This window comes from Euprymna scolopes, chromosome 36 (genome assembly GCF_053919585.1).
Source record: "Euprymna scolopes isolate OS-2025 chromosome 36, ASM5391958v1, whole genome shotgun sequence".
NCBI lineage: Eukaryota > Metazoa > Mollusca > Cephalopoda > Sepiida > Sepiolidae > Euprymna > Euprymna scolopes.
The window spans coordinates 36,548,382-36,571,449 of record NC_136517.1 but is presented as its reverse complement, the minus strand read 5'-3'; the positions used below and the strand labels follow the sequence as shown (position 1 = coordinate 36,571,449).

Here is a 23,068-nt window from a genome sequence, read left to right as displayed (position 1 = left end):
TGTTTAAATGTTTATATTCAAATCAATTATACAACTTATTTTGGCCTTATATTTACTCCGAGGTTTCTCCAATTTATATATATATATATATATTTTTGTGTGTGTGTGTGTGTATTGAAATTCATATTAAAAAAAACCTTTTTTCTATTTATTTAAAAAGAAAATACAACTTTGTTATATATGGATCATGAAATTGCATTTATCTGCAAAAGATCTAGCTAATTTGCATATTCTTTAAAACATTCGTTTTAATTAATTTCCTATTAGTTTTTTCGGTTTTCTTATTAGATGATCATCTTTAGTTAACTATTACATGCAATTATATTCATGCAGATATCTTACATGATTTATACTTGCGTAATATTTGCGTAAAAAGGTTATAGTAAACACAAACTTCTTTCCATGTATATTTATATATGCGTATATATATTTGTTTAAAAAATTTTGCCTACCAAACTCCTGTCATTTTTTTGTCTACAGACATGAAACTTAATATATAGGATATTTAAATCCATGCAAAACTTTATATTTGCATTTTAGCCAAGGGAAATCGGTGTGAAAGTGTGAAAATTACAAAATGGAATTTGCCAGATGAAGGTCAAATTACAGCATTACAAATATACATGCGTAACATAATAGCTATTGGTTCATGTTTTAATTTTTAGCCTTGCAGCAAACATGTCTTCATAGCTCAGACATTAACGCCCAAGGAAAAAGTAAATCGTAAGCTAAACGTTTTGGTTTCAATTCTCGGTGGTGGCATACAAGCCATTTTTTTTTTTTTTTAAATTTTAAATCATTCCTATATATAAGGTCCAAGATAATATAATAAATATGAAATTTGCATTAATCAAAAAATCATAGCTAAGCGGATTTTACAACCGGGCAATGCCGGGTGGCCTGCTAGTATATATATATCTTTATTTACAACTTTTCTTTATCCAACATAATACAACAAATCTACCTACGTTTCCGCATTAAATGACTCATAAGGGGTTGCTGTGTCTAAAACTAACTAACCTAACCCATCCTTTTATTTTTAAATATATGTAAGTGTATGAGAAGGCTGTTAGCAATGTGGAATACCGGGATGCTGAAGTGACATGATCTATGAATAAAAACAGACAAACGAACGATTATAAATCTCTGTACCGTATATCTATTTATTTTTAAAAATCATTCACACATAAATCAGTAAATATTACTTACTGTTTAAGATAATCAGGATAGTAAATACCTTTGATAATTTCGAGAATATACTTCTTTTTCAAAAAGAAGGCAAACCAAAAGAATGCCGTAGAAAAAAAAAAAAATGAATAAACAAAAAATAGTGAAGAGAAAGAAAAATCTGTACTCACTGCCTAACGTCATTTTGTAATGTTTTGGATCCCAGCGTAACTTTTCGTTAATTTTTGTTTCCTTTTTTGATAGCAGCCATGGCTGTTCGATGAGATATCGCATCTGCTCGAAATATTTTTCATCCTCGTTGCGTACAAACTCCATGGCTTCTTTACAAATTTTGGCCGTCTGCATCTCCATTGCCTTGATCCGGCTAAGAACAGACAGTGGGATGTGATTGAGTAGTCCCTGCTCTCGTTCGGCATCGGTTAACATAAGTTGTCCTACAAAGAAAAAAAAAAAAAAAGGAAAACTTAAAAACCAAAAGGACAATATAAATTTTGGCATCGTCCGAATCGTTCGGGCAGTTTACGAAAATTACCGTAAGGCGCTGAATCACTGGATGATTTAACAATGCAACAAATCAAAATAAAAAAATCATAAAGAAAGCATTTGTTTGCTATCAGCGCTTATTATATACGAAAATCTAAATATTTATCTTGATTTAAACAACAAAAAAATCATAATAAAAAATCGTAAAAAGAAAAACCTCATAAAAAAAAGAAAAAACCTCAAAGAAAAAAACCTCATAAAAGAAAGAAATCGTAAAAAGAAAAAACACCCATAAAAGAAAAAAAAACTCATAAAAGAAAACAATAATAAAAACAGAAAAATAAAAAATCATAAGAAAAAAAATCAGAAAAGAAAAAAAATCAGAAAAGAAAAAAAATCAGAAAAGAAAAAAAATCAGAAAAGAAAAAAAAAATCAGAAAAGAAAAAAAAAATCAGAAAAGAAAAAAAATCAGAAAAGAAAAAAAATCAGAAAAGAAAAAAAATCAGAAAAGAAAAAAAATCAGAAAAGAAAAAAAATCAGAAAAGAAAAAATATCACAAAAAATCATATAAAGAAAAAAATCATATAAAGAAAAAAATCATATAAAGAAAAAAATCGAATAAAGAAAAAAATCATATAAAGAAAAAAATCATATAAAGAAAAAAATCATATAAAGAAAAAAATCATATAAAGAAAAAAATCGAATAAAGAAAAAAATCATATAAAGAAAAAAATCATATAAAGAAAAAAATCGTATACAGAAAAAAAATCGTATACAGAAAAAAAAATTGTAAAAAGAAAAAAAATTGTAAAAAGAAAAAAAATTGTAAAAAGAAAAAATCATAAAATTAAAAAAAGAAACGATTTGTTTGCTATCAGTTGTTTGTTATTCCAAAAAATATTTATGAAACTTGAGTTACAATGAATATTTTTGCTCGATTTTAATTTTAATATTCCAAAAGTTCCATAAAAATTGTCCAATAATTATTCAAGAATATGGTTTCCATTTTTCAATTAATTTTTCATTGAATTAGCTTGTTACTGACAGAAATAATATATATTTTATAGAAAAAATTAGCTAGTGTCTGTGTAGAAAAAAAATACTTTTGTGTGGTACCTTACAGCATTTTCCATAAAATTCCATACGATTCCGACGATAACACGGTCCTTACACTGCATAAGTATAAAAATTTTATTCAACAACAAATAATAGTTAGTTAATAAAACGTCTTCCTTTTATTATTTCAAAACTAATATGCAAATATCAGGGAGTTTCATCAGATATCTCACTGGCTTGGCAGACCTAGAGCAGACTCAAGGTGTTTTCTTGAATGCCTTATAAATAAAATGGTTCAACTTCTGAATACAATCTAAAAAACGATTATTAGCAAGATTAAGCATGCTGTAAAGGAGAGGTTCAATGACGGTTGAGTGTGTCACTCTTGTGTTATTATAGAAGGTTCCGTTCCTTGTGTTCCTTTTTTTTTTTTTTTTTTTTTTAATTTTCTTTTCCCGTTCTTTTTATTTATTCTAAAAATTTTAGTAATAATAATTCTTCACAAGCACAAAATCAAAATGTCATTTTATAATGAATAGGCTCTCTCCTCTCTGCTGCCTCTTTCTCATAGAAGAGACGTTGCAAGTCTCCCCTTGCTCTATCATTATTTTCATAGTAGATCTTTGACTGAGTTTCCTTCTATGGTTCCCCCCTGTAAGCATTTCGCTAAAAACTCCCAACTAGCTACAACAACCATCAGCAATTTCCATTACTCTCTATCTCTGCTGAAATCTTAGCGAAAATTTCATGAGCAGAGTTTTTTTCCTCTACAACTGCTCATCTGTGAAACAATACTATGGAGATGCTTCTCAGCTGATTATTAACATTGTCGTTTGACGTGAATAGGTCCTTAAAGAGCTGTCCTCTAAAATAAATTACCTTATCAAATTTCCATTACGGTATCCATTAACCTTTATCCTTGAGTGGCTTTCCGGCCTTGATGAGCAGTGACTACACGATGTAAAAAAAAAAAAAAATACCGAATTTAGAAAAGATTAACTAATGTTATTTATATTATTTAATATGCCCCCCCCCCCACACACACACAAGAAGTAAGATTTTCGATATCCAAAAGTTAGCTTCTTGGAAGCAAAATTTTCATTTTCCTCATTTTTTGGTATTAATCCCAGCAAGTCACCAGTTGAGATAGAAAAAGTTAAGTCTGGGCGATGTGCTGTGTTTGGTGGCACGTGTTTGAATAAAAAAAAAAATACACACATACATACTGGTAGGGACACCTGATGTTGCCCAGGATTAAATGAAGATCAACATATGTTCCACACTTTTAATGATTTTGTCATCGAAATCGGTGGAATTGCCTGTTTTTCAATCAAATCGATTGATTGCCTGCTATAATTGGGGACCCATCACGGTGAATTAGGAAGAAGCTTCAGCATGTCTCATTGCAGTGACTTAGTTCACAATACATTGTAGTCTAGATTGCACAGTAGAGAACCTATGGTTGATTTTATTAAATTATTTTTATATAATGGCTTGAATTAAGTTTAACATGTAAAAGTCAAGTATCATAGTTAAATTGTGCCCTAAACAGAACCATTCATTTCGAAGGTGCTTCTGTCTTATTAAGGAACCTACTGTTGATTTTATATGCTGAGCCTTTCTACTTGTGCAGTGATAAAACTTCTAAAATACACTTATGTTAGGCTGTATCAAAGTGTTAACTTTGGTCAAAATCAGCCTGTTCTTTCTTTAATCAAATCTTTTTCGATTTTCGATACTTATTGTGGCCCTTTTGACACAAAACATAACTAAAAATACTACCAGACATATAAAGTACATTTGTGTTAAATTTTAGAAAGATCAACCCAGTCGTTTTGGAGTCTATAAGGAACGAACTCTCACACACATACAAAGTACCTTTTATATATAAGTAGAGATTTGTACAAAGGAAAAACTTTAATTTATATCAATACTAGCAGGCAGCCCGGCGTTGCCCGGTCATAAGATATGCTTAAATTTGATATATTAATTTATGCAGATTTCGTATTTATTATAGAGCCAATTCTTAATTGATTGTATTGTATCCAATATATAGTATTGATTTTGAAAATTAAAAAAAAAATTATGACTTGAGTGCCATCAGATAGCATCAGAACCAAAACATTTAGCTTTCCAGTGGTATTCGCCACTATATGACCTAAGGACAGGTGGATATTTAAAAAATATTTAAAAAATGAATACAATCTAACATATAAATGTATATCTGCATATACGTAGAGGAACACTTTCAGTCGATTTACACGTAGCAGCTATTTTTGCTAGCTAAAAAAATCAAATTTGTTCCACCGGTTCGAATCCTCTATATATTAAGTTTCTAGTCTGTAGACCAAAAATTGACAGAGTAGTTTGGTAGAGACCGTTGCACTACACACGATTACACACACACACATATATATATATATATATATATATATATACTAGCAGATGTACCCGGTGTTGCCCAGTATTAAACGTAACATTAAATTCCTTTAAAAAAAAAAAAAAAAAAAAAAAAAAAAATTGAATTAAACTGAGACACGTGCATGCGAGTATTATGCTTTTTCTAAACATTGCACTTCTTGTAAGTAAAAAAAATACTCAAACTGAGATTGAAACCAAAACCTAAAGGCAGTGAGTAAAGTGCAATAACTATTAGGCCAGCTTGCCACGATCTTTAAGTATTTTCACACCTACTTATTCGTAACAAAAGGAAGCTGCCACGTGAACAATTCCCACATGCACAGTTGTGAAGCAGTTGAAAAACAGATAAAAATCCGATGACGCCCCCCCCCTACCAATTTTTCAATTAGCATCCCTTTTTTCCGGATGAAAAGCAATTGGAAAGTTTTCTGCATGTCTGAATACTCTACATACCAAATTTCAAGCCTGTAGATCAAAAAATCGTTGAGTATATAAGTTGAGATTTGTCCTCTCTCTCTCACACACACACACACACACATAAATAGTGTAAGAAATATATAACTACTTACTGCTATTACAAACATGTTATTTTTTTCTTAGTAATTAGATCTAAGTGACCTTAAAGAATTCTAACCACAGTTGGTAAGAGGTTGATATTAATATTTATTACTGATGTTAGGGATAATTTCTGCAATATGTTTGCAATATATAATGATGTTTTTTTATGTTTTGATATTTATAATTGTAATGATATTAGAGGTTATCATGACACTACTTCTTAGCTATTTCTATATTCATCCAAGGTAATTTGTTTGAAGTGTCTACAACTAATTCCCACTTCATCTCTTGTTTAATAATTCATCTCTCTGGAAATCTAATGATCGCTAATTTTTCCTTGACACAAAGATAAAATGTAAGATTACCCATTACCCAATTATTCATCTTTAGATACTATATATGGAGATGATATTTGTTCATCGCTGAAGATGACCGTGATTATTCAATTGTTCTGAGGACCTCGAAATGGTGTGGTTTGTGATAGTTAAATCTTGCTAATCTCATATTCCCTGGCTCCCGGACATGGAGACAATCTATTTCGATCCTGCTGCTAGCAAGCCTGACTCTTGACTGTGTCGTTTCTCAACTAAAACTCACGTGTACATCTAAACCCTTTCTCTATCTGTCACCACCCACGTAACCAAAATAAGGTGTCAGCTATCTCATTACGTCACTACCCATGCAACCAATTAATCAAAATCAGCTTATACAAACTGTTTATATTTTGTTTATCTAAAAAATTAAGTGTCAGCTAAAATTCTTAAGTGACATATTTTATTTTGTAGCATTCCTTTCTATTAAAACTCTTACTTTGAATATTTTTCGTTACATATTATTTAACAATATTAATAAGAATAATCGATCAGGATTATCTGGTGTTGCCCTAGCATGCTAATATAATACTACAATGGCTTGTCTGTCCAATGCAAGCTCTGATGTATCTCCCACATATGGTTCACCTGTGGGATGATTCTGTAGCATTTTGTCTTTTCTCAAAAGTTAAAATACAAACCAAACTGTTTGAGGAAAATCTCCAAGCTGTCCTTGAACTGTTTCTGTGGTATTCCTACATTTTTTTCCTTTAAACAACTCATCATAAAGGAGCTTTTGTGGAGTCTTGAATCTGACATGTGGCATATATGACCTGCTCAAGGAAACTGATACTGCTGCAGTTTGATGTGTGCCGACAGGAGGCTTGACCAGGCTAAAACCTCTGCATATTGAGACAGTGAAGTATCGTTCTTATTTAAGTTATTAGAGGATGTTTTATGGTTAGTGTATCAGGTTTTAAAACTGCTATGTTTGTTTTACAATAGACATCAAAGCAGAAAAGTGATAAATAAACAAATATATAACAAATAAATGTTATCAAAGGCAAGATAAGTTACTCTTCTACCTAGCTGGGTAAGTTTGTTTTTTTGTATGTTTTAATGTATTTTATGCATCTAAAAAGTGTCTCTGTGATACTTATTGGTTGCATTTCTATCAGTATTCTGTTTATTTTTCAAGTTTGAGCCATTATTGACATTCAGAAGGTGACATTTTCTTGTCGGCCATCTTGTCAGTTTAATTTATCAACTCGGCAGTACTTGTTTTTCAAATCGAATAAGAAATGCTTTAAAATATGCTAAAACACAAAAACTTAGCTAGGTAGAAGAGTAACTTATCTTGTTTTTGATAATATTTATTTTTATATAATTATCATTTATATATCTGTTTCTTACCTGTTAATATATACTACCCCCCCCCCAAAAAAAAAACCAGTTATTACCTGATAAATTAGAATGGATGGTATACATATTTAATTGGAATTCATTATTGAGATGAGTATTATTTATTAATCTATTTATTGCGGACTACATTTTCCTCATCTTCCTTTAGTTGTTGTTTGACAACGTTTCGGCCATTCCTCTGGCCTTCGTTAGGTGGTAACCGCAACGGGATAAGAACTCTGTATCTCCTAACTGCATCCTCAGCAATTACTGCCTTCCATACTTTTTGTTGTCACACCACGTTTTTGGCTAAGTAAGCCTCTGGCTTTGAAAATAACGGTTTCAATCCTACTCAAAGCTGGCCAGAGGCTTACTTGGCAAAAAACGTGGTGAGATGACAACAAGTATGGGAGGCAGTAATTGCTGAGGATGCAGTTAGAAGATTTAGAGTTCCTATTCTATCCAATAGAATGGATGGCTTATGCCAAATTGATGGTCAAATATGATATTAAATACTAATCCTTAATAATCCCTATTAATCTCTAATTGTTCACTGAACGGATACCATAATACTTAATTTGCTGCACCTTATAACAAAGGTCCATACAAAATTTCAGACAGATCAGTCCAGTATTTCCCAAGAAAAAGTGGAACGGACAGACAAACAAAGAGAAATATAATATAGATGAAAAGAAATAAATATTTCAAAAAGATTATCTGAAAGCTTTTATTATGAATCAGACATCTCTAACTAAACATTTTGGCTTTTAACCAACTCTTTGACCATTTCACCAACCAATAATAAAAGCGTCATTATTATATTCATCACTGGAATCATTATACGCCATTTCCTCTTTTCACAGGAGTCGGTCTTTGAGGATTTCTATGCCTTACACCTTTACTCTTTTTGCAGGCACCGAAGGAGAAAAAAAAAAAAAAAAAAAAAAAAAAGGCAACCATATTTGTTATATTTTATTTATTTTTGTTTAATACTAAGGAATCACCATTTAACAAGACCAAAAGCCACACAAGGATAATGGTTAATGAAACTGCCCGGTGTATGATCCTATAAGAGGATTGAAAACAATGTGTGAAATGGACAAAATTTGTTTAAGGGAACCACATGACAAGCATTGGTTGATATTGGACTTGAAAACAACGATGTTGAAGTCTCCAGAAAGCAGTCCTGTGGCAATGTGTTTTATAAACGGGGAGTTTTGAGAAAATGATTTCACTGGCTGTCAGCAGCATCCAGATAATTGTTGAGTGGTTACAAGCACCGAATGTCATTTGGATGTTCTGAGTTTTGGTCACGGCTTGAGGCAATTGTTTGCCTATCCACAATGAAGAGCTGTGGTACAACAAAACAGTCCGTCTGTGTATGTCTGTCTGTCTGTCTCTCTCTCTCTCTCTCTATATATATATATGATATAATCACGTTGACTGACCGGTTTGTGTCAATCACCGAAGTTAAACAACGGTGAGCCTAGCTAGTACCAGATGGGTGACCATTTGTGAATTCTAGACACTGTGCGTGCTTTCTGCTTATCTCGGTATTATTTCCAGTCATCCTGAACCTCCACTTGCCACTGATATTTAACAATGTTGACTCGGCAGAGATGTGGTTGGAGATTGTGCAACTCTTGCCACAAAAATTCCACACACTATTACAGTGGATATCCATAGTCTGTAGAAACTGAAGTAAGCTACCATATATATATTGAAGCAATTTTTATTAAATAATACTGATTTTTTTTTTGTTTGATTAGATTTTTCGAAATTTGTTTCAATAAAACATACAAAAATTTGTGTTGTTTGATAATTTGATAAATTTGTTTCAATAAAACATACAAAAATTTGTGCTGTTTGATAACTTTTGCCTTAATGAAAGCATGTCTAAATATACTTACATGTACGTATATATTTTAGTTGGTTACAGTTAAAATAAGTCAATAAAGCCCTATGAATCTGTCCCTAACATACTCTTCAAAACAGGGCATATCCGCTACTACATATATGATACAATGAAACAGCCCGTGTATTGAAGCAATTTTTGTTTGATGAGGCTTTTCAAAAATCGTTTCAATGAAAGATTTCATTATACAAAAATCTGTTTTATAACAAATGAATAACAAAAAAAAACATGTCTAAATATACTTACAGATATGAACATAATTCTGTTGGCTAGGATGGTCTATAACATGCATATCCACTAGTACCCATTAACAGTCGCGCTCTTATAAATAACACAGCACATTTTTCACAGTAAGTAATTTTTGGATTATAACCAGGAAAAATATATCTAAGAATTTCTCTTTTTGCAATAACATCTTTTCAAAATGGCTGCTAATAAGTTTCTGTTGTCTTCCTTCCTGGAAGTGTGATTTTTAGCACTGTATTTCTGTTAAATTCGAGATTCCTGAAACCAGGAATGGTAGACATTTTTTGTTTGTTTGTTTGTTTTTATGACACTCAAGAACTTACTCTGTGCCAAATTCCTCTTTGAAACTTTGAGATTGGTGCTATAATTACTTAGATTTGTTTAGCCTAGTAATTTTTGCCAGATGGTGCTGGCTTGGTGATTAGATCGTTCGATTTTTATTTTTTATTTTATTTTTTAGTTTATGGTACATCGATCTCTGGAGAGTCTCTCTATTTACATGTCTTCCCTAAAGAGCAGAATTTGACACAAGGTCGGTTTTTAATGTGGGAAAATTTCAGTTTACCAAAATGGGAACTCTGGTTTGGCAAAAAAAAAAAAAAAAAAAGGAAATTGTCCGTCTAGAAAGATTTCTCTTTCACTGTGGACATACTACACGTTGCTTTGACATATTCAGAGAACTGCGTCCGATTTACTGTTGAATGAAACGTACTATCGGAGCAGATACTAGACTTTGCTTCCAACCCAACAGTTTAATGACATATACAAAGAACTTCGTCTGATCCACTGTTGCTATATACTTGCCTCCCTATGCAAGAGAACGTGTGTGAGCCTGTTGGAAACTATCAGCAGGAGCATGCGAAGATATTAGCAGCAATAGTTAAAAAAAATAAAAAGCATATGCAAAGGGGGAAGTGCGCGCAAGTTGGCGCAAGAAGAGGAAGAAAATAAAGGAGAAAAATGCAGCACATGTTCGGGACAGAAAATAAAATCAGCGTCGAAGAAAATGGACAAATAAATAGCGAGGACAGAAATGGGCCAGTTGTGACCAGCATGCGGTCAGAAGGAGAAACGCGTGCAGGCTAAAATGTACATGTGGCAACGAGAGACTTTTTAAGTGGTGGCGAAAGTAACGATAAAGAAAGGAAAACATGCTGACCCGGATTTTTATTTATTTCTATTCCTGCTTTATTTCTTTGTCCATTTGCGACGTAACGGCCATATTACAGTTAGACACAAGGTGGTTTTTTAATGTGGAGAAATCCAGCTCCCCAAAATGGGAACTCTGAACTAGAGCAGGGACTCTCATTCTATGAGGATTTCCTTTTCATTGGGAGGACAGATGAAGTGTAGTATGAGAACAGATGCTTCTCACATCAACTATTTAATTAAGTAATCCAACAACAAGATCTTGATGTAATCATTAATACTACAATCACGTCTGTTGTCCCCTCCAAGGTCTGAGATAATTTGCTTAACTGCAATCAAAAGCCATCTGATATGCTTTCTTAATCCAGCAGATACTACACGTTGCTTTGACATATTCAGAGAACTGCATCCAATTCACTGTTAAAATTTGTCATTCAACCAGGATTTCGCAGCAAATCTTCCATGCTTGACCATCATTTTTTTTTTTTAACGCATGTTAAGCGAAGTATAAAATTGCTGCTGCAGAGTTTCCAAGCACTGTAGTTGCGCTCTCTATCCTCAAACTCACATCTTTCTCCTTTTTCATGTCTCCATCGTCAGGCCACTGTTAAAACACGGTGTCCAGGTCTTTGCTCCATATCTAATACGTAAAATCTGGAGAGAGTTTAAAGATTAGCTACTTGAATAGCACAAAATTTATCAGATCTACAACTCAAGAAATTTATACTTTTCTCTTTTGAATGCAGACGATTATCTCATGTTGGTCTACAACATTCATTATTTTAGTATTACTATCAGCAGTAGAATATTTTTCTTTTAAGAAAATTAAATAAAAATGCCAATTAAAAGAATCGTTTTTGGACCTATTATCCACTCCTGCACCAAGCAAGAGGTCTGTGCAGACACTACAAGAGACTATTTCACTGCCATTCTTGATTGAACTGGAGAGGCGCTTTTCCAATCAGGATTCCTAGACCTTGGAATAGGCTTCAAAAAGAAGTAATAAAAGCACCAACAATGCAACAATTTAAGGTAAATTTAGACAGGTGCTGGACCACTGAATAAATTCTTACCACCCTTTCCCTACATGGAATTTAAGCTTGCTTGCTTTATTTTTTGCCAGATAAATTGAATTAAATTGGAGGGGGGGGCAGTCTTAGTTGTCAAGATCTTGTATTACATGTTTCTTTGAAATCTAACTTCAACTCTTTCCGATCTCACATGCTTAAAAAAAAAAATCAGATCTTTTTGCTCTTTTAGTCACCGCTAACCCTTAGATTACAACATATGAATCATAGATAAAAACCTGCTACACTCGGCAAATTATATTGAAATTTAACTTTGAAAACATGCTAGTGGACAGTCCGTGACGCTTCTCTAGATAAAGTAGCATTCACTGTGTCCGCTTCACACCTCAAATGATAACATCAGTATTAGTAATTATCAGGAAGCAAGGGATCATTTTACGCTAAATTTATATGGTAAAATGAACCCTCACTCTGAAGTGTAATATATATATATATATATATATATATATACATATATATATATATATATATATGATTGTGCTGCATATTGACACACAGGTTCTCGCCAGAAGTTAAGCGACATTGAACCTGGCCAGTACCAGATGGGTGACGATTTGGGAAGGCTAGGTGCTGTATGTACCGTGCTGCATCATAGATATTTCCAAGTTGGTATCTGGAGGCACATTAATTCATTGGGAGCGATGTACCCCCAGTCTTAGTTAAGACATCTAGGAGAAGGTAACTGATGTAAAAACCTGTGTTGTACTGTGTGCTTTGTCTTGTGGCAGTCATCTGCACAGACAAGGATTAGCAGTAATAGCAAAAAATGTGGTTGGTTCTACACAAAACCTTATAAACAAATCATCTGTGTGGATTTCCGAACAACTTAATTTTTGTAGAGGAACCTCATATGTCAAAATCGACGGGAGAGTCCATTAATATATATATATATATATATATATATATATATATATATACATACATACATACATACATACATATACTACTAGCTGTATCCTGCTATGCACTGCTGTGGCTCAATTTGACACAATGGAAAAAAATGCATGTTTCTTACATGCTTAATTTCCCAGTACGTGTGGGGACACAATTTTTTGTTGTTCCATTTTCTAAGATTATCTGTACTTTCACCTAACAAAATTTAATAAACAAAAAGATATTGTAAAACTTGAATGAAAATACTATTGTAAAAAATAGCATGATAACATAAGTGCATAAGCGGTACTTTATTTTAAATATTTATTTTCCAAAAGACTGTTTGAATAAATCCACAATGAATTATTTTCTCAGCGTTCGGCTCGGCTTAACGCTAGGAAAAGTAAAGTAAAGTTTTAAATGTAAAAACATCAACAGAAAAAAAAAACCCAGAAAAAAAAAAAAAATACAAAAAAACCTACCGTTCATTTGTATTTCTTATTAACTGTTTGTAGAAAATGTCATTTTTTTTGTCAAATAAATAAATTTTAAGCAATTTTTGTAATAAATAATAGCAACTTCGTTAATTTTTATGACTTGCTCCAGCATATTATAAACACCCCAACCTCCCTATGTTAAAAACGACTTTCGAAGTACCCCCCCCCCCCAAAAAAAAAACCTCCCCATGTTAAGAACGGCTTTCGAGGTTGGGGGGGGGGTAATCCGAAAACCGTTTTTAACATGGGGAGGTTAGGGTGTTTATAATACACTGGGGCAAGTCGTAAAAATTAAACAGCAACTTTCTTATTTTTTTATAGTTTAAAAAAGGTGAAACAAACTTTGTGTATTTTTTTTTCAACTATTTATATAAACAATGCCGTGAAAGAAACTAAACAATTAAAATGTAATGTTTGATGGGTGAAAAAGCCTTAAGATAAACAAATGAATTTAAAATTTAAAAATTGGGAAGATAAACAAATTGATTTAAATTTTAAAAATAGGGGATGTTTTTTGTTACTTATCGATTAAAATCTTGTAATTTGAGAATCGTTGAAACGGAAGTTACCAGAAGTAAAACAGAGAAGCGTCTCGCAGAATCGACTTATGAAAAATATTTTTATTTTAATTAAGTTTATAATTTGCAATTTTAATTTATTTTAATAACATAAAAACATTCCTCGACTCTAAGGATAGACCGTCTGAAAATTTCAATTAAATTGGTAATATAGAAATATCGTTTTATGAATAACTAACGAACCGAGAACTGGGGGGGGGGGGGCAGGTCAGTACTTTTTGACGGACCGTCTTTTTAAAAATCTACCAAAAATCAGGTAATTATCCGATCAATACGAAATTTTTAGCGATTATTAGGAGAAGTATGAACTTTATAACAGTGTACTTATTTTTCATAAACGATATTTATATATATATATATTTTTGCTTACAAAACCCCCCCTTGTTTTGAAGTGGGAACAAATATGCTTAAAATAATCATCTGAAACTGAAATCAACATATTGTGTTGTAAGGGACAGAATTATAGATTCCAAAAAAAAAAAAAAAAAAAAAAAAAATTGTTTGCATACCTTATTTTGACGTCTGAATATCAGAACTTCGATTGTGTTTAATTATCCCGCTTTTGAGTTTTGAAGTGTGAAATTCGGTGAATATGTTAAGTAAAATAATTAATTTAAGTTAAGCAAAACAAAAAAAATTTTTTTTTAATATTTATACGAAAAAAGCTATTTTAAAATTTTTGATAAATAAATTAACAATTTTTTTTTAGCGAGCCGAATAATGCATGACCATTATTAAACAGGGCATGCTTTGAATAATCGATACCAAAAAAAAAAATTCGATAAATATTGTGCCCTTTGTGTTAAAAATAGCATCATTTTTTTCGATCCCGTTTGAAAACGTTTGCCGCCTTTCGACTATGGTGGACCAAACGCGCTGAAATAATTTTTTTTTATTCTGCTTTAAATTGCCCCCCCCCCCCCCATTTTGGGGAGTCTGGCCCCCACACACATACACATTAAAAACCAAACGCATGCAAATGGTCACCCATCTGGTACTGGCCAGCCTTAGCTTAATAATACATTGAAATTTTCGTCACTGAAAAATAAGTTTTTTTTGGCCTGTTTGGTCTTCCATAGTTTGCTTTTTATCAGACGAAAACGTAAACAGAGTCGATCTGAACTCTACGTCAACGCGAATATCTGGTTACCTATATGAATAAGTGGAATTATTTGAAATTCAGGTACTTATATTATAATATTTTTGCATATTCTCTTAGAAAATCATCCTAAATCTTAGTTAGACAATAAATAAATTAATTAATTATTTCAAAAACCCTTTTTTTTAAATATTTAAGTACGTTTTTTGTGCAAGACAAAAAATGTCAATTGTTAACTTTTTGGGAAAATTTAACATTTAAAATTGAATTAAAAATAGTAGAAAAAGTTTTACATTATTCTGTTTTCTATATGATAAAATTCAGGGTTTTATCTTTCTGGAAAAAAAAAAAGTTACTCAGAAATAATGGATTTTAATAAATGTAATTTCGTTTTAAAAAACAACAACAACTTGATTTTGCGGCCATTTTTGGCGGTGCCTAGATTTTTATATATATAGATATGTTTTAGTTACAGAAAGTTTAGATAAGTCATCGGTTTCAAACATGATAATTGGGGACCGTTTTAGATACCTTGAGAGATGAGTATCGGCTGAAGAGAGCTTTATATGGGTATCCAAAATGGTCCTCAATTATCAGGTTTGAAACCGACGGAACCGATGACTCATCTCATCTAAACTTTCTGTAAATAAAACATAAATAAAACAAATAAATACGCTCTTATTTTCGAATTTTTCCTTATAATAGAGCACTCTGCTGAAATCCTTTTTCCAAAAAATAAATTATATATATATATATATATATATATATATATATATATATATATATATACACACACACACACACACTCACTAGCAGGCCACCTGGCATTACCCAGTAGTAAAATATGCATAAATATGATATTTTAATTCATTCAGATTACGTGTTTATTATCGAGATAATTCTCTACCGATTATTATATTAAACCTAATATATAATAAGATCAAAACAAATATATATATATATATATATATATATATATATATATATATATATATATATATACGACTTGGGTATATATGGCATAATCACGTTGACACACCGGTTCCTGCTGGATCACCAAAGTTAAGCAACATTGAATCTGGTCAGTACTAAATGGATGACGATTTGGGACTTCCAGGAGCTACATGTACTCTCCGCATACCTCGGCATTGTTTCCAATTCTCCTGGACTTCTCCTTGCCACTGAACTCTAACAATGCCGATTCAGGAGAGGTGTAGTTGGGGACTGCACAACTCTTGCCTCACAATTACATGCACAGCTGAGAATCAACTGTTTGAAAGTGATTTTCAAAATTCAAAATTAGAAACGTCAGCCTTGAAGATGACACTTGGCAGTGGAATACTTTAAAAATTTGATATTGATGTTTTGATAACAAAACTTGAAGAAAATCGAAATATCACAACTAGAGCATTTGTACAAGAGTTGGAAGCTTAAAAGAGTACAATTCATGAACATTTTCATTGAATAAATATTGCTAAGAAAGGAGAAATCTTATTTCTATCTTCTTTGGCTAAAAAACGCTAAGAACTTTCCGGACAGCTTCATATATTAACTGTAATTAAACATTTATTCATTCGGGCAATCGAATGTGGTAGCTGTTTTGTCTTCGGTTATCGGGGTAAGCCTTGTAGATGGAGTTAATTTTTATTTTTGTCCTCATCCAAATACCTCCTTTTAGGTAGCTGGATCCCCCCTCCCCATGTTAGAAACCAACCTTATATCTAATTCTACCCTCGTGAGGAGGCAAGTAAATAGGGACAATCATTTGAAAAGTTTTAGTGTTCTTGAGTAACAGAGCACAAACGGGTGCATGCAAATGCATACTAAATGCGGCATGACGTCATTGTAAGGAAAAAGACTATAAGAAAAGGAGAGAAAGCATGTGAAAGAAGGCAATCACGTGAGAGACGTCACAGCCGTAATGGGAGGTCACACATGGCGGGAGAACGAGGAAATAAATGTTGTTGTTACAAAAGAGTTGGAGTTATTCTTTGTCTTGGTCTCCTTTGCGACATAGACTGAATACAACGTGTTGGGTAACCGTATCTAAGCTTCTGGTTAACATTACATTTGATTTCAGAAGAAACTTTTAAACTTAATTTTCCAGTTCTGAGCTCTAACCATTGAGTTCACCAGTAAAAAATGTGTGGCTTTAAGGAATGAATGTTTTCTGAAATACCTTCCGTGTTACTGGTAAGCTTTTCTTTTATTCTTAAAATTTGGATTTTTTTTTTTTTTCTCCCTTGATGGTGTTGGATTTCTGCTCATCATACAAATAATGAGCCTACAGCCGGTAAACTTTTTGCTTGCGTCCCCAGCTTTCTTTTGAATGAACCCTACCATAAGTAATGGGAAAAGAGAGGGGGTGACCTTCAAGCAGTTTAGGAACAAAAGTTGTTTGCTTTCTGGAATTTCAAGTTTCTTGTTTTACATTTCAGATACATTCGAAACTGAGGAGTGCTTGGAAAGTTGCCCCCATCTCTATTTTTCTATTTCTCTCCTCTCTCTCTTTTCTCTCTGTCTGTACTTATTCCCTCTCTTGCTTTCTTTCTTTTTCGCTTTCTCTCCTTTTCTTTCTATCCTTTTTATTTTTTGTTTCTTTCTTTCACTCACACTTCCCCACTTATTTATAATATAGTCTGTCTGTGAATGACTATATAAGCCCCTCTTATTGGATATAGAAATTTCGGTAAATTATATTGCCTGCTACTTAACATAATGAAAAACTCCTTGATTGTATATAAACAAATGAAGTACTTTGAAAGCAGCAATCGATGTTTATATAAAGATATTGGAGATAGGATTTACGAGTGCCAATCCCATGGCTTGGAGGTAGTACTACTGACTATCAACTAGATAGTTGAAGGTTCGATTCCTGATTTGGGATGGGTACTAGTCTAACCGCACTGTGATATAGCAAAAGAGTCTATGGATGATTATATATATGTGTGTGGAATCGTCAGTTTAAAAACATACAGAACGTAGAAATCTCCAGGTTAGTATCTAGGGGTGCGTTCAAAATCACTAGGAGAGATACTACCTCAGTTTGAATAACTTAGTTATTGTGCAGACATCATACGACAAAACTGACAGGAGAATCCATATATAAAAAACATGCAAACATTGTCAAAAGTCTACGTGGATCAATCAACATTTCAACGTCTTTATCAGGACTACCAAAAAACTGTTTTATATATATTAGGCATTATAGGCAAGACAAAGCCATATATTGGTATATATAGATTTATTTAGCGAGATAATAAGGAAAAATCATTAATTGGGGGAGGTATTCATATGCTCTTCACACATCTTAATAGTTTGACATTTAAAGTACCCTTCAATATTTCTTTAACCTCCTTCAATATATATATATATATATATATATATATATATATATATATATATATATATATATATGACACTTTCCACGTAAGCATAAAGATTTTTTTCCATAAAACAGAATTGAATCTTTTTTTGTAACAAAATCGAAAAATAAAATATATCAAAAATTTCTAATCAAATATACGTTTTTAACAACAAAAACAGTTCCATAGTGCACGACTACAGAGCTATAAATACTCTTAATTTTTAATCGCCTTTTCTTTACAGGAGACAAAAACTCATTATGTTCGTCAAAAAAATGTTTTTCTTTTTTTTAATTATAGGCCCGTGCTAATATATAAAAAGTTCACTATGTGTTTCAATTTTTCTCAGCACTCGTCAGTGCTCTGATAAAGACTCACACAAAAATTGCCACTATCATAATATAGCGTGTGCATAATGGTTAGAGGGCATTGCGATCCATTAAAAAAGGTCTTCTAATACTAAATGAATGGACTGACTGCAACGAAACTATTCCCTGTTGAAGGTGGCATTTCTGTTTTTTGGGGGTTTTATTTGGTATATATCTGAGCACTAACGAGTTCCGTTATTAAGAAAAAGTTAAAATGATCACAATCCGTGCAGTGAATGCAGACAAACTCAAGTTTACACGTCCACTTCTAGAACTGGGGAATTCTTAAAAGCGAGATTGTAGATACTTTCATTTTTCTTTTAAAGTATTTTTTTTTTTCCAGATTTTGTATCTCTACTATTATATAAAAGTCACTGTGTGTGTGTGTGTGTGTGTGTGTGTGAGTTCTTTCTTCATAGGTTCCGAAATAGCTGAGCCTATCTTTTGCAAAATTAACACAAAGCTAATTTATCTGTCTGGCCGTGTTCTTAGATATGTTTTGTACAGAAATTCATTTGATAAATATCGAAAATCGAAAAAATCTGATCTTAAAAATAGCTTTTCTCTCTTATAGATGAAAAAGAATTTTTGCAGGGGAATATTTTAGATTACACTGGCAAGGGAGATAATAACATTTTAGCAAATCACTTTAAAAAACAGGTTTATTATAATCTGGAGATATAGCTTAGTGGTAGAGCATTCGACTACAGATAAAATGATCCCCTGTTCAAGCCCGGGTGTACCTCACCATTTTATTCTAATTTTTTCTTATTGATGAATTCAATTTACAATAAAAGAGGTACCATTTCAAACTGCCACAAATCATTTCTTTGTTTGCATATTTTAAAACTAAACGTTAATCAGAAGTGACTTTTCCAGAGCATTCATCATCAAACCCAAATATTACCTGACGTGATATTGTAAACAAACACAGGCAGAATTTGATGAACAACATTATCATTATTATTTTTAAAAATTTTTTTGTGAATTAGTCAACCGGACGAATTATTCCTTGTAACATAATATTCAATAGAGGATTGCTCCTATAATAATACATGCAATCTGCATAAATTAAAAACCTCACTAATTTGTCCTCATGTTCCTTCTTCATGCTGTTCCGCTTGGTACTCTCTTTTTTAGCGTCGACTAAATTCAGAATTGGCTTCAAAATCTAGTGGAGAATGATCTCTTCTTTTCTGCCACTTTCTCACAAAAGATGTTACTAGTTCTTTCTACTTCATCGTTTTTTTTTTATGGAAGTAGCTCGACTGAGCTCAAATCTATAGTTCTCCCAATAAAACTTCTCTAGAAGTGTAAGCCATGTTTAGTTTCAGAACAGTTTCCGATGGTTCGTTGTTCTAAACAAGTCTTGAGAGGTGACTGGTTTGCAGTAGACAGTTCCACAGAGCAAAATATTCTTACTGTGCCGAGACAGAAAAAACATGCGAAATTGCTACAGAAAAGGTTTAATATTTATGGAGCAATTCTGGTTTCTGATTGGTTGGTAGCAGAACGTGAATTAATTCGATCCGTCAGTTCGTAGCAGCATCGTTTATAAATAGAATCGCCCGACTGTGTGGGATCATACCCCATTATGAATAAAAAATATTGCAACAACTTTCACAAGAACTCATCTCTTTACAACAGAAAATGACTTTGAAAAATTGGCTAGTCATTATCATTTCTCACAGAAAAGACGTTTCTAGTCGTTCTCTACTCTATCGGTATTTCTATGGAAGCTGCTAGACTGAGCTAAAATCTCTGGTGTAACCTCGTAAAACATCCACAGCAAGAACACATCTTTCTGCCAGAACAAAGGGAAACTTTCTTTTCTTTCTACCCTAGATCCTACAGTATAGTGCGCCTAGTATCAAGCGAAATTTTCATGAACAGAGGTTCTTTGCAAGAGCTTCCCATCTGTGGAACACATTACTGTGGTATTTCTTCCTCACAGATTAAAACTTGCTCATGTTCAAAGCCAATGCCAACAAGTGTTCGAACATGGTTCTGACACTTATGCCATCCTCAAGTGGCATTTGGCCTTGATAAGTTGTGGCGATTCAGTTACAAAAAAAAGAAAAGATAACCAAGTAATTTTCTGTCCTTTTCGCATTCTTACATCTGCACATTCCTTCGACAAATAGGTCATCACTAAGAATGACGATGCAAATATTTGAGTATTCAAAATGAGAATTTCTTTATTTCAAAGCAATACAAGGGCGTTGGTTGAATTTAACTTTAATAATTATCTGCCCTTGGTTATTCTAGAAGCGGAACATTGTAATGAAAAATAAAAAAATTATTTTCCATGCAGGTCCGCGTCTATCAACAAGAATGAAAAAAGGCAAATGGACCCAGAGAAGCCAACACACTCCCCATTTTTTTTTCATTGAATTTCCTAAATTTGAATTTTATCTTTAATTCTGATGGTGCTATTTACCATTCAAAATAAAGCCGGCTTCTATCATAACTATGCATGATAATTTCTTAAGAACAAGGATATTCTCCGGAATGAGGCCAGAAGACAATTGTCGCTTCTTCATATTTCTTTCATCATCCCTAAAGATAATGGAAGCAGTTTTCCTAATCAAATGACACAACTATGACGCATATTACTCGTTCATTCATGCATACATGTACATATTATAATGGTTGTCCCTAACATACATCAATGTATATATTGATGCCTATCTACTTAGCAAGCCTGTTATCAAATTGTTGTGCATGTCTCTTTCTTGTGGATCGAGGTTTACACTTTTGCCTTGTTTCCTTTCGTGAACATGTAGCAAAATGAAAAGCAAAATTTCCGTGTAACCTCTGACCTTTTTTTTAATCCTTCCATAGTATTGTTCATCATATAATTGATAATCTCATTAACTCTTATCCTCAAGTAGCTTTTAGCTTTGATAAGTAGTGACTCATTAGTTCATATAAAAATATAATATAAGTTCTTATGTTTTGTTTTAAAAAATCATATTTAGATGCATCCTACTGCTAGTTGGAGATGGTTGAATAAAGCTCAATAACCGTCCGCTAATAGTGAGATGGGTCAATGGCTGCTTCAAGCTACCAATCTCTCCTAGATAATTATAAGATAAGTTACAATGATTGCTGTAATCGCTAGAGATTGACCGTTGGTCACAATTTAATTAAAGTTTGCGAAAAATGTTAACCTTTTATGATATTTACTAGCAAGCCGCCTGGCATTGCCCAGTTGTAAAATATGCTGAAATATGATCTTTTAATTTATGCAGATATCATATTCATTATTATAGAGCTAATTTCTTTATTATTATATTGCACCCAATATATAGTACTGATTTGAAACGCTTTCTTAAAAAAAAATTTACTTGGATGCCGTCAGCTAGTATCGAAACCAAAACATTTAGCAATCCAGTCTTATTCATAACTGAGTTAACAACAGATGAAAAGAAAACTTTAAAAATTAACCGACTTTAACATACACCTATCAAGTTCCATTTTTTTTTTTCAATTTTGACCCTTTAGCAGCTGTTTTTACCAGTTAAAAACCAAATTGAATTTGTTCCACAGGTTAAAATCCCCTACATATCAATTCTCAAGTATGTAGATCAAAAATTGACAGTAGTTTGGTAGGGACTATTCCTTACTCAGACAGACAAGATCATTTATTTATATATACATTAGAAATTTTTTCCCAAATGTTTAATATATGAAAATCTATAAGCCACACTGCGGGATGTTCAGATAGGTATCAATCTTCTATTTCTTTCAATAAGTCTGATGGGATGCCAACCTCGAAAATTTTTGAGTAATATAAAGTTGATGTCAAAACAATTGTAACATTCGAAAAAAAAAAAAAAAAAAAAAAAAAAATGTAATCTTTTTTTCTTGTTCTTTTGGTTTTTGCAAGTGTATATAATGAGAAAGAAAGAAAAAGAGAGAGAGAGAGGGGGGGATAATAAGTTGTACCATATTTGACGTTGCCCAGGAGTTTTTTTTTTTTTTTGCTTTTTTAATTACTATCATTGTTGTTTCACTTTTAAAATAATTATTGAATTTGTAAGTTGCATGGTTATCTTAATAAAGATTAACTGGAATACTAAATAATCACATGAATAGACTGATTCTCATTAAATCACCAAAATTAAGCAAAGTTTAACCTGGTCAGTACTGGATGAATTACCATTTCCAAATATCAAGTGCTGTACATGGCAGAACGGCGACACTTTTCGACAAGAGTAACATTGTAAAAATTAAATTGCAGTTCACACTTACCGAATAGACGTTCTTCTGTATAACGTCTTCCATGTATATCTGTGACCTGTTGAGTCACGACTACCACTATTCTACTTTGATTTCATTAAAAAATTCATAAACGACTAGCCTGGATGCCCAGCGTTGCGCAGGTGTTTGGAGGTGTGTGTACTGCGCAAAAAAAAAAAAGGGGAGGGGTAGTAGGCAGGCAGGCTTGAACATGTACTGCAAAGAA

General features: G+C 32.5%; 1 protein-coding gene across 3 annotated transcripts in view; it reads right to left on the bottom strand.

Annotated features, from left to right (window-relative positions):
• Positions 1 to 23,068, bottom strand: part of LOC145260413 (uncharacterized) — a 317,452-nt gene that overhangs the window by 94,776 nt on the left and 199,608 nt on the right. For 2 of the 3 annotated variants that reach the window (XR_013864289.1, XM_080118394.1), the window contains exon 2: positions 1,359 to 1,622. Coding sequence is in view for 2 of the 3 variants with exons in the window: in XM_080118394.1 (XP_079974520.1) it covers positions 1,359 to 1,622 (264 nt within the window). In the remaining variant the exon portion in view is untranslated. Of the gene's footprint in view, positions 1 to 1,358; positions 1,623 to 1,720; positions 1,857 to 23,068 lie in introns of those variants that run through there. The other variant, XM_080118395.1, reaches the window with a different exon arrangement.